At 36.7% G+C, this 12,586-nt stretch overlaps 1 protein-coding gene across 3 annotated transcripts in view; it reads right to left on the reverse strand.

Annotated features, from left to right (window-relative positions):
- LOC139979510 (DNA-directed RNA polymerase I subunit RPA1-like) overlaps nucleotides 1–12,586 on the reverse strand; it is a 40,364-nt gene that overhangs the window by 8,184 nt on the left and 19,594 nt on the right. For all 3 annotated transcript variants that reach the window (XM_071990387.1, XM_071990396.1, XM_071990404.1), the window contains exons 20-31: nucleotides 12,065–12,163; nucleotides 11,071–11,265; nucleotides 10,265–10,458; nucleotides 9,471–9,717; nucleotides 9,188–9,282; nucleotides 8,004–8,183; nucleotides 7,308–7,365; nucleotides 6,005–6,114; nucleotides 4,266–4,486; nucleotides 2,279–2,436; nucleotides 1,649–1,729; nucleotides 23–178 (exon numbers count right to left, since the gene is read on the reverse strand). In XM_071990387.1, the coding sequence (XP_071846488.1) occupies nucleotides 23–178; nucleotides 1,649–1,729; nucleotides 2,279–2,436; nucleotides 4,266–4,486; nucleotides 6,005–6,114; nucleotides 7,308–7,365; nucleotides 8,004–8,183; nucleotides 9,188–9,282; nucleotides 9,471–9,717; nucleotides 10,265–10,458; nucleotides 11,071–11,265; nucleotides 12,065–12,163 (1,794 nt within the window). The remainder of the gene's footprint in view (nucleotides 1–22; nucleotides 179–1,648; nucleotides 1,730–2,278; nucleotides 2,437–4,265; nucleotides 4,487–6,004; nucleotides 6,115–7,307; nucleotides 7,366–8,003; nucleotides 8,184–9,187; nucleotides 9,283–9,470; nucleotides 9,718–10,264; nucleotides 10,459–11,070; nucleotides 11,266–12,064; nucleotides 12,164–12,586) is intronic.

Here is a 12,586-nt window from a genome sequence, read left to right on the forward strand (position 1 = left end):
GCACAATAGTAAACAGACCAACCTTGAGGTTCACACCCTCCGTTTGTAACAGCTTCTTCCCTTTGTCATCGGCCAAGATGCATCTCTGGATTCCCGGAGCTTGATGCATCACAACCTGCTGTGCTACCTCTGAGATGATAGAAGTCACATCCAACTTACCACTGTCCATCATTTCGATCTGGAGGGAATCCACAAGCACAAAAATTAGCATATTATTCATATTATTTACATATTATATCACAATATAAAAGTCAAGCAGAGGATAAACACAAATATGCAAAAATAAAATTGGGAATTTTTTTTTTTAGAGTGAACCAAAAAGTAACTGGCTTAAAATTGACTCAAACTGTAAGTCTCAGGAATATAAGTTGTATGTATGTATTTTAGATCCTCCTGCAAGCAGGAACTCACGAAAAAGCCATCATTGGCTTATCAAAGCCACAAGCTGACCAAAGTCAGTCTCTTACATTCATATTTAACGTCCATGATTATGAATTGTCAATTGTCAACAACTCTGTAACTAGACGACATACATTAATCTTGGAGTGACTCAAACTCGGGACCTTATGATTGGAAGGCACCGGAATTAACCACTGAGCTAACACTCCCTTCTGTGTGCTCTAACAACGGATCAAACGGATCAACGGATCAATCACCCAACTGACAAATTATGTATTGCTTTGTCAAGAGTGTGGGTAAGAATATAGTTAACTGACATAGCACTGACAGCAGGATCAAGCCACAATTTGTTCCATGCTCCCAAAAATTAGCAGGTGTGATTGAAAGAAAAAACACAAAGACATTTATAACCAAATTAATACAGAGTTTGAAAGAGCAAAGATCACATAATATCATAACAAATATGTAATAGAAGGGAAGATATATTGAATTTATCTTGTAAGCTCCTTTAAGTCCCTTAGTATAGCTACCCCTTAGATACTCCCCAGACATTAATGTAGCCCTAGAAGATGTTTACTCTCCAGTTTCTCTTGCTCGACGATAAAGAACATGATCTAAATTTTACCCCTTCCAAAATCGATGCGATTTCAGACACCAGATATTCCATCTCCACAAGTGTGCATGTAGACTTGCAAATATCTTGTGTTCACTTGTGAATAGCTCTTGGGAGCATTTTTTGCCCATTTAGTCATACTTTTAGGGGTAGGCATATTGCGACCAATCATCTGTTTGTATTACAACATCTGCAGGTCTCCCTTAGCTTTCTAAGAAGGTTTTTTTTTTTATGCATCGGCCAGACATGTCAGACCTCAATCTGTACTCAGACGAGAAGAATCTCATAATCATTATTTTCATTAACTGTGGTTCAAATTTTCTTGTGTTTCAAACGATATTAAATTTGGGAGGAGAGAATAAATCAGCAGGAAATCATTTAGAAGTTTTTATTTGGAGTGATCACCAGTCTACCATTTGAAGGCTTTGTAACCTAACCTAACCTAAACCTAACCCGGCCAACCCTCCCCCAACCCTCATGGGTAATATCCATATACTGTACCCTCTTCTCTCCACACTACAGGGGCAGGGGGGGGCACTTCCATAACATTTCAGTATCATTTTTGTTTTATTGAAGAAATGGGTACAAGGATGAGCTTTGATCCAAAGATAAAATAATTATTCAAAGTCTTCTTACCTCAAAGGTAAACTCACACCATAGTGAATCTTTCTGATCATAGCTGTACGATTTGACCAATCCACTTGAATGTATGACATGCTGTGAGTTGAAGAAGAAAGAAAAGAGGACAGATGTTAGGGAATGATAAACCACCAGGAAGGGGATAGGGAAGGGGAAAGGGGGGTGGACAAAGTGTAGGAGAGGGGGTAGGGCAGTGATGCTTCCTTCCATAAATCATGGACAATGAGTAAGATCTGCTTGTCAAATGAAATCCATAGAAACATTTTTGTAGTCATATCACAAAATGAACGGAGAGGTACGTAATAAGTCTGACTGTACACAAACACACATACATACAGACATACATAGGTTATACAAATGCACACATACACACACAAAATATGTACCAAAGCTGTGACGACAAACATGAACTCAGTAGCTCACAATAATCCATACAGAATCATTTTTGTGAGTGATGAAAAGAAAGTTGCCTATAAAGTTTCAAGGAAACTACAAACACAACAAAACACGATGCTACAACTTTTTCATTCGATTCCAGGTATGTCGTACATCAAGAAACTGTAAGTACATTTCATTCTTGCACCGATTGATAATGATAGTCGGTGACTTACTGGAGGTATCACTTACTCTGATTCTGTTGGCTGCTTCAACATCTTCCTCAGTCGAGTGTTGCTTGCTCTCCTGCTCATTACTCTCTCCGTCTGAGGATCTCTCCTCTGCCCGGTCTTCATCTTTACTCGCATCCTCTTCTTCATCGTCGACCTGTTTCTCGCCAACAAGCTCATCTAGGAAACAAGAAAAAACAAAGGATGTGCCAGTGCCACAGAATACAGCCCTCCATGAACGAACAAACCATCATTATGCAAGGCTGATACCTAGGTCTCCGAATTGTGTTTGGGCTCGGTGTAGTTGGATGTAACAAGGGGTAACTCATAAGAGTTTTAAAACAAGAAATCACCCCCCCCCCCAAAAAAAAAAACATAAAATTGTAAATCAACTTGTCAGGTTATCAATACTTCCCCACTTGTCCACCCCCCCTCTCCCTACACTCATACATACACACCTTTACTTAGCTCTAGGCAAGAACATCTTTCTCATTCATTACTAGGATATTAGAATGCAGCAAACATCATAATTTACAACCATTTTTCACCAACCAATGTAATATTTGCATGGTTTGATACAGTCCAACCTTGAGAACTAGTTTTAATCATCTAGCCACTCCTTGCTACCGGTTTTAAAACACCACAAATAGGTTGGTTCAACAAATTTTCTTGTCATTTTGTTTCTTTATAAATCTCTGAAGTCTTTTGCCTACTTTCCTTGCTATCAATGTCAATTTGTTGGACTAAAGATGTTCCTAAGGCAACTCACCCTCACATTGATGTTAAAACTATACCACTATCAGATGGTAACTAATTTAGTGCAAATAGCTGTAAATATCAGTTTTTCTTCTCACCCCCTCCCCCCTGCTGTATTTCCACACCCACTTCACAACATGAGGCATAAAACTGTTCAGTACATATTGTTCTATATGTTTATCCACTACTATATGAAACTAAAACTAAAACTGTTTTGAAGACACACCTGTTTTCGTTGTTATAATTGTTATGTTTACTCTTATTGTATATTGTGTACATATCTTTCACTTTCTTTTGTACAGGTCGGTGAGACTTTATTGTAAGTTGCGCTATATAAGAACTGTTTATTATTGTAATTATATGACCTTCAGATTAATGTGCACATTGCTCTTAATCTGCTATATTGCACAATTCATTTTGCTGTCCCTCATAACATCAACATCATATTTACCATTGCTTACCTCCAGTCATACTAATGCACGCCTTCCCATGATGCAATGCACACTCGGCATACCTCCCCATCACCCATTCCTAACCACTCTATAGGTCATAACAGACACTACACATAACCCTTCCAATTCCCTCGTTTCCTGAATATCTGCTGTCCCATGTTTAATCATTTAGTGTTATATCAGGTATTCATCCACTGTCCTTCAGTATACACACACACACGCATGTTTGTATTACATTCAGACCGAGGACCCCATTGTATTTTCCATTGTTCAAATCCACGTACCCTAACCTTAACAATACCCCATACAATAGAATTCTTCCGAGGACGTGGTGATTCTTTAGAAATCACAACCGAGGACCTAAAATTCTTTTGTTCAAGTCCTTGGTCAGAATACAAAACAAACGCACGCACACACACACACACACACACGAATGGGCAAGCTGTGTTGATTAATTAGAAGTACTGAATAGGACCCAGTCAATGTTAATAACAAAAATTATAGAGTGCTGGGAGAAAGAGTGGGGGAGGGTGGGGAAGGAGACAGGAGGGTGGGAGAAGGGGAGAGTGGAAAGAGGGGAAGTGGAATGAGGGAGGGGAAGTGGAATGAGGGAGGCAAAGGGGAGTGTGGAAGGGAAGAGTGTAAAGGGGACGGGTGTGGAGGGGGAGTGGAGGGGGATGGAAGGGGGATGGAAGGAGGGAAAGTGGGAGTGGAAGGAATGAAGGGAAGACTAATCAGTTGGACTTATGTTATTTTTGGAAACATTAAACTTTGATCATTAAATGATTCCTTTAATCATACCATGGTTATCATCGTCCTTTTGTTCTTCATTATCATCATCATCATCATCATCGTAGTTATCAGACCCCCGGTCCTGTTCCTCGGCTTCCTCCTTTTCATCTGCCTCCTCTTCAACTACCTCTTCTTCATCCTCCATGTTATCATCTCCTTCATCCTCATCTTGCCCAGAGGAGGATTTATCTTTCTTTGAATTATTCACTAAGTTCTGAGCTCGAAAGACCCTGTCAACGACCGAGATTGAACAAAATATAGTAAAATATGAAACAGTGAAAAAAATCATATTGAAGAAAAAAAAGGGGAAAAATAAAAGAGACAGCCAGCCAGGTAATATTGAGTTTCAAGTTTCTGAAAATCCTTCTAGGATTTCCTTTGAGGCCCTTTTGGTCCTCCTCAGACCTATCCTGTCAAGACATTTATATCCAGTGGATCAAACTTGGAATAAAATACATCTGAGATAAAAAAAAACATTTGAGATGCAGAGAAACATTTATATGTGACAGAAACAGTGGCAGATCCAGACATTGGATGGAGAAGGACTTTATTGCCGAAGGTAACAAGTAACTCTATTATACCCCAAGGAACTGTGACATTTCCTACAAACTTAGTCATTTGTTCAACTCCTGTTTGACACCCCCCCCCCTCTCTCTCTCTCTTCATCAAAGTTATGCAAGTTAGGTAGTTGCAAAGTGTATTTGTACATGTATATTTGTACATGTGTGTATTTGTACATGTATATTTGTACATGTGTGTATTTGTACATGTGAATATTTGTTCATGTGCATTTGTACATGTGTATTTGTACATGTGTGTATATGTATGTGTATTTGTACATGTGTGTATTTGTACATGTGTATTTGTATTTGTACATGTGTGTATATGTACATGTGTGTATTTGTTCATGTGCATTTGTACATGTGTATTTGTACATGTGTGTATATGTATGTGTATTTGTACATGTGTGTATTTGTACATGTGTATTTGTATTTGTACATGTGTATTTGTACATGTGTGTATATGTACATGTGTATTTGTATTTGTACATGTGTGTATTTGTACATGTGTATTTGTACATGTGTGTATTTGTGTATTTGTATTTGTACATGTGTGTATTTGTACATGTGTATTTGTATTTGTACATGCGTGTATTTGTACATGTGTATTTGTATTTGTACATGTGTATTTGTACATGTGTATTTGTACATGTGTATTTGTATTTGTACATGTGTGTATTTGTACATGTGTATTTGTATTTGTACATGTGTATTTGTACATGTGTGTATATGTACATGTGTATTTGTATTTGTACATGTGTGTATATGTCCATGTGTATTTGTACATGTGTATTTGTATTTGTACATATGTGTATTTGTACATGTGTGTATTTGTATTTGTACATGTGTGTATTTGTATTTGTACATGTGTGTATTTGTACATGTGTATTTGTACATGTAACTGTGTTTTGCATCTGCTAGTTCTGTTTCTCTGGCTTTGTACTCAATTGACAAATCAGCAATAATGCAATGATTGCAATAATAAATACAAGATACCGCTTTCTCATTTCCAAGTATCTATTTATACTCGGCATTATTCTAGACATTGACACATGGAGTAAAAACAGTGATGAAGAACTTAGGAGTGAATGATGATCAGGTATTGTTTTAATTAAAGGTTATCAATAAACTTCCAAAGAATGAAAAAAAAAAAGTTAAAAAAATCATTAAATGATGAGAAATGTTTACTTCATGCTCTGTAAATCTCGTATTTTACTCTGTATTGCCATTCTGAGTTGAGCAAAGAATTTCCTTTCCATGAGCCTCAATACTAGAGCTGGTTCAAGAGAGACATCCACCTAAGATAGAATCAAAATATGGATGAGAATTTAAAATTATATTCCTTTATATCATTTATTTAAAGCATCATTTTGAGTTGGGTTTAAGTGAAGTTTAAGTTGCTTATTCACTACTGAAATCTCAAAACAAAGTATTTCATAAGCCTGACTTTTTAAATTTCTTTCAAAAATAATAAAATAAAGGTAGGACAATATTTGTAAAACATTGGTAATAGAATGATAATAATACTAATGAATTGATACTAAAAATAGTGGAATGATATTAATACTGATAGAACAACATTAATAATGATGGATATTAATACTGAGGGAATGATACTAATACTAATGGAATTAAACTAATACTCATGGAATGATATTAATACTGATGAAATGATATTAATACTAATGGAATGATACTTACACTAATAAAATGATACTAATGCTAATGGAATAATACTAATACTGATGGAATGATACTGATGGAATGATACTAATGCTAATGGAATTAAACTAATACTCATGGAATGATATTAATACTGATGAAATGATATTAATACTAATGGAATGATACTTACACTAATGAAATGATATTAATACTGATGGAAAGATACTGTCTAATGGAATGATACTAATGCTAATGGAATAATACTAATACTGATGGAATGATACTGATTATAATGGAATGATACTAATACTGATGGAATGATACTAATACTAATGGAATGATATTAATACTGATGGAATGATACTGATTATAATGGAATGATACTAATACTGATGGAATGATACTAATACTAATGGAATGATACTAATATAACAGAAAGAGACTGATACTTAAATTATACTAAAAAGTGTCTGGGCAACCAAATATTGATCATAGCATCAGATCTAATACTCACTCCTTTCAGTTAAACCTTTGAATGATTAAATCATATAGGAAGGAGTGTGTCTTAGCTTGATCCATCACAATCTTAATTTGAATAATACTTCAGAGTATTGCAAAATTATTGACAAAGTGCAAGGAAAAATGATACCCATACAACAGTAGATGTTTATATTTGTGACACAACATCTCTTCCTACTCATTATATATATTGTTGTTACCAATAAAAGTGAGAGAAAGTAAAGAATGTGTCATACCTCCCTCCCCCTGCAATACCACTTCCCCAATCCCACCCCACCCTCCTACTTTTCCCACCCCCTCTTTTTACCTTGTAATCCTCCTTTGGAAGCAGTCCCAAACGAATCTTGTAGACAACAAAATGTGAACTGCAAAACAAAAATATCAGAAAAATGATTCACAGAAGTGGAGGTAGATATATTTAGGACAATTTCACATTGCTGAGTGAGGGTAGACCTTTGTCCAATGGGACAGTGGGAGGAAGAATGGGGCAATGATTAAAAACCTGCCTTGTAATTTGATAAATACTCATGAAAATGATCAGGCTTGATATAAGGTAATGTTCATTCTATGACCATGACAGGCAGATCAGCTGCCCAGGGTTTGGATTGCAGTTCTAGTCAACCATGTCCCTACTCTGTCAATAAATTCTCAAATGTACGTAAACATGTAACTAAATCACCTAGCAGGTATTAACCTTTGAAGTTTCTCATTAATTGAATTTATCATATTTTCATTTACTCTGCCTCACCCAGTTCTCTGTAATGATCCATCCAACATGAGGGGACCGATAGAACCCCCACCCACCTCCCCCTTCCCTGCCAAACCCAGGTAACCTACTAATGACCGACAAACAGTGCAGGGACCTTTCTCAATCCTTCACACACCATATCCAATGGACATACAACAGAATACACAAAGGTAGGTAACATTACAAGTAATCATTTTGTTTTTTTATTTTTCACTTATTTAAAGGAAAGAAAGAAACATTGAATAGAACATTTACCTTTTCTTCTGCACTAGATATGACTCCCAAACATTCACGTCTTCTAGAACGTCCGCTAGCACCAACTTGGAAAGCCTGTGACATAACTTGTTGGCCCTCCGATGAGCTTTCTTATTATCTTTGACAGGAACCGTCATTCCTGGTGTCTTGATGTTCTTACTGGCCACCATTAAGATTTCTCTAAAATTTACAAAGAAGAAGTTTCGATCATTATCAATGCGAAAGACCAAATCTGCATCAAATCTGCCCTAAACTGTTCTGGAATTTTAACCCATTGATACACTGAATAATGACACATGTCAGTGGGAAAAAGTTGCCTGTGCCTACGAGAGCCTGAACTTTATAAGAAGGGTATCCCGATGACTCGAGCCACAATATTTCAAAATTGAAGTGACTCAAACAAATTACAATTTCCTCATTGAGAAAATAAAATAACTCAAGTCTATGAGTGGACATGAGTCAGGAATATGACTTGTACTGACAAGACACGATGTGAACATAAAATGACTCAAGTCAATGAGTGGACTTGAGTCAGGAATATGACTTGTAATAACAAGACACGACGATGTGAACATAAAATGACTCAAGTCAATGAGAGGCCTTGAGTCAGGAATATGACTTGTACTGACAAGACACGACGTGAACATTAAGTGACTCAAGTCAATGAGTGGACTTGAGTCAGGAATATGACTTGTAATAACAAGACACGACGATGTGAACATAAAATGACTTGTTGACTTGTGAGAACTCTGAAAAGAAGGGAACAAATAACATAGTAATATCCAAAATCTATGAGGAGACTGTCACCATAGAAGAATTATGGTGAACATCCAATCAATGGTCAAGTATCTATGTACTCTATATCACAACTATCAGCAAACATACTCAGCAGGTTGGCTGACAGTCTATTCTTTCTCAGTGAATGTTATGTTGCATTTATCAGCATATGGAAAGTGTTACCTAACTGGTAATTTAGAATCAAGTGCAACCAAGGATGCAAATAAAGTTGTCGGTGCCTCTAATTTCATCCTCCTTTAAAATCAAGAGAATTAAACAACTATTATACAAATTTTTAGGAGAATTATGTCAAGACACATAATTATCAAGATACTGGTTATTGAAAGACCAACCAAAATGTATATAAATTTTTGCAAAAATGTAAATGATGTTCATCGATGACTCACCTGAGTCTTGGTATCCCAAGGGTGACATTCATTTCTCCTCTCCCAGCAAAATGAAATGTATTCAAGGTCATCTGAGTACTTGGTTCTCCAATTGACTGAATGTTAAAAAATAATAGTGATAATACTAATAATAATCATCATAAATAATAATAATCATAATAATATTAATGCTAAGAGAGTTACCGGCATGTTACTCAAACAAGAAATTAACCTTTGACCTTACCTGTGTTACTAAGAGAGTTACAGACAAGCCACTCATAAACGATGTGACCTTTGAACTTACCTGTGCTGCTAAGAGACCAACAGCTTCACCAGGTTCACACAAAGATTTTCTGTACTTTTGATAAATGAGTTGTTTGAAAGTGTCTTTGGACCAATCTTGCTCGCCATCGCTACACGGTCTCTCTGGAAACTCATTCAGATAGTCCTCTATTAAACTATTCATCCGTTCAGAGACAGCACCAAAGTTCTGATTGGGCCTTAGCTGGCAGTGGGCAGGGTCTGGACATGGAGTGTAGGTTTTCTCATAGCTGTGGATCAAAGTAGACAATACACATATATTATGTCATATCGGTGACGATATATAAATTTAATTTGAATTCAAGACTCAATATACTCCATCAGAACAGAGGGAGACACTAATGAAGGTAAACCAAACACAAAGCAGGAAATTATTTACTTGTTTGCATTCAGCATACTAGTCTATTCATTCAGCATACTATTTTTGAGGTTCACACAGTTTGGTTATAATATCCCAGTGAAGGTCACATCAGTCACTGAAAACAGCAGCCATATTGTTTACAACATTAAACTTTCTAAAGTAGGTGTCTGAGTTTGAATAATTCCAATCTCACTTTTGAGTAAACCTTGGGGAGTTGGCAAATGTTTGGACCAACCTTAAGACAATACCTTATATACTAGACCATACCATACTTGAACGTACCTAAACAAACATAAAAATATGGGTTCAAAAAACACAGTTTCAAATGAACTAATACATATTCAGTTTACATACATATGACCCCTCCTGCCATCATTTCGCCACAACTGAGTAAACTGGACAGAAAATCTACTAACCTTTCTTTGTCAGAGCATGCTCTCCATGAATCAATCAAACTCTGCTTGGCTTTTCTATAGCTCTGTGTCGGGGAATCTTTTGGCGACTTCTGTTTGAACTCCTCCACCAATGGAGTCATCTTCCCCTCAGAGAAATCCACAAACCCAGACCTGTACCTGTCATGCCCCTGCCTCTTCTGCCTCCACTTCCTGACCTGTTTCAAGCAAAATCAAGTGAAGCTCAAATTTTTTTTGCAAAAAAGAAGTTATAAATTTTAGGCCAAAAATCTTGTTGCTTTTATGCATCATTAAAAATATCCAGCACATTCTAAGCAGAGGCACTGTTAAGCTAATTAGGGTCAAGAAGGTCTTGCCACTGGCATTATTTGTTTAGAACAAAAACACCTTCCATATTCTGTGTCACATACCCTTGACCTTAGACTGTATTGGTATAGACACAGGAGTTATTTGATGCTCATTAAAGGTTGTATTGAAAACCAAAACTTTGGAGAGAAGAGAACTTTTACTTTTGTTTTTTTAAATGGCAGATTGGTGAAGTTAACCCCTCTCACTATTTCTTAGTAATCCTGTGTTTACATTTGGAATCTTTGCTTCCTTAATTTGCCAGGAGTCCCACCTTGCTCCCCCCCCCAACCCCACCCTCCCCCTGCCCACCACAAGTTAAGCTGCCATAGCTTAGTCATGTTATTTTCATGAAGGTTTATAGAACCTAATATGCAGATAAATGAATACAAATGTAGTTAAACTTTGCCTCTCTTTTCTAGCCAGATATTACTGCTGTAACAAGAGCAAGGTATAAACCTAACCTTTTTAAATATTTTCTCTGCTTTCTTCGAGCTGAGGTGACCTTCTGGTTTGCTGTCCACGTTCTGGTAGTTATTTACTTTGTCATTCTCCATCAAAAAGTTGAAAAACTCTTGCTTCAAGAATGGTGTCTGTGAAATGTCCAATCCATCTTCCCCGTACGAGAACTGTATAATGCTGCTATCACTATCCCGAACCTGAATGTAGCATTAAAAAAAAACTCTTTAAAACAGAATCACTGAATCAGTTTAAAATTCAGTTGTATAGATTTCCTAAAATATGCTTAAAATGTGAACAAATGAAATAATTACACTTTGCAGAATTTAAAGTGCAACATCGTCAGTCAAATGTTTAGTAACTCAGTCCTATAATGGTCTCAGAGAGAACACTGTTTAGTGATTGGGTCCTATAATGGTTTCGGAGAGAACACTGTTTAGTAATTCGGTCCTATAATGGTCTCAGAGAGAACACTGATAAGTAACTCAGTCCAATAATGGTCTCAGAGAGAACACTAGTATGCTTTTATATCAACCATTTTCTGCTGTACTTGCAATCCCACTAATGAACTTAGAAGTCACCAAAAGAAAATTACATCCCCTCCTTCAAAATGCTGAGTTCTTATCTTCAATCCCCCCCTCCCCTGCCACCCCCCCCCCCACTTTACTGAATGACTGCAATGTAGTTTGACAAGTCTGAAGCTTTGGCAGCTACAAGGAATTACAAGTACAATACTAAAACCTGTATTTCATACAAATAAAATGGACTTAATTATAATTGTTTCCTGCTAACTTATTCTACCACAGCATGTTACATGAGCCTTTTCAACACTAATCACAACAGCCCCACCCCCCCCTCCACCCACTCTCCTCTTCAAGAAAAGGCAGATCTTCATTCTACTAAATTGAATAAAAGTCTTGTTTAATCCATTAAGTACCAATGAGAGAAAAGTAAATTTCAACCCCACAATCAGCATTTAAAAAGAGAGCAACTAATTACCGTCAAGTCGTAGTTAACGAGCAGTCCTTCCAGGTGTTTTACAATGCAACGCTGCAGGTAACCACTTCGACTCGTTTTAACGGCCGTGTCGATCAGCCCCTGAAAGATAAACCCAGCAGGACATGGGGTACGTTACATTTATGAAAGTGAAATGAGTCCTAGAAAGTTCACGTTCAAACTTTAGCTCTATTTTTGCTGCCAAGATTGGGGAATTGTTTTACCTTTCAAAGTGATGCTAACTTGCTTTAATCGACCATCGTCAAAGTCCTGCAGCTATTTTCCGGCATATGAAAATTCCAGTTTGAACTTTTGGAGGCAGTAACTTTTGTGCTTGCTAAGATGTTGGCACATTACTAATGAATTGTAATTCGTATTCATAAATCGGTGTGACCTATGGTTTAGTAAATTTATAAATCTGTCTTTGGTAAAGATCATCCTAAGCTGATGGAAGCAGACATACTCGGACACTAAAACAGCAAAATCATGATTCATGATAACAAGCAAACAGGGTGCGTGTCAAAG

Source organism: Apostichopus japonicus, chromosome 2 (genome assembly GCF_037975245.1).
Source record: "Apostichopus japonicus isolate 1M-3 chromosome 2, ASM3797524v1, whole genome shotgun sequence".
Classification (NCBI taxonomy): Eukaryota; Metazoa; Echinodermata; class Holothuroidea; order Aspidochirotida; family Stichopodidae; genus Apostichopus; species Apostichopus japonicus.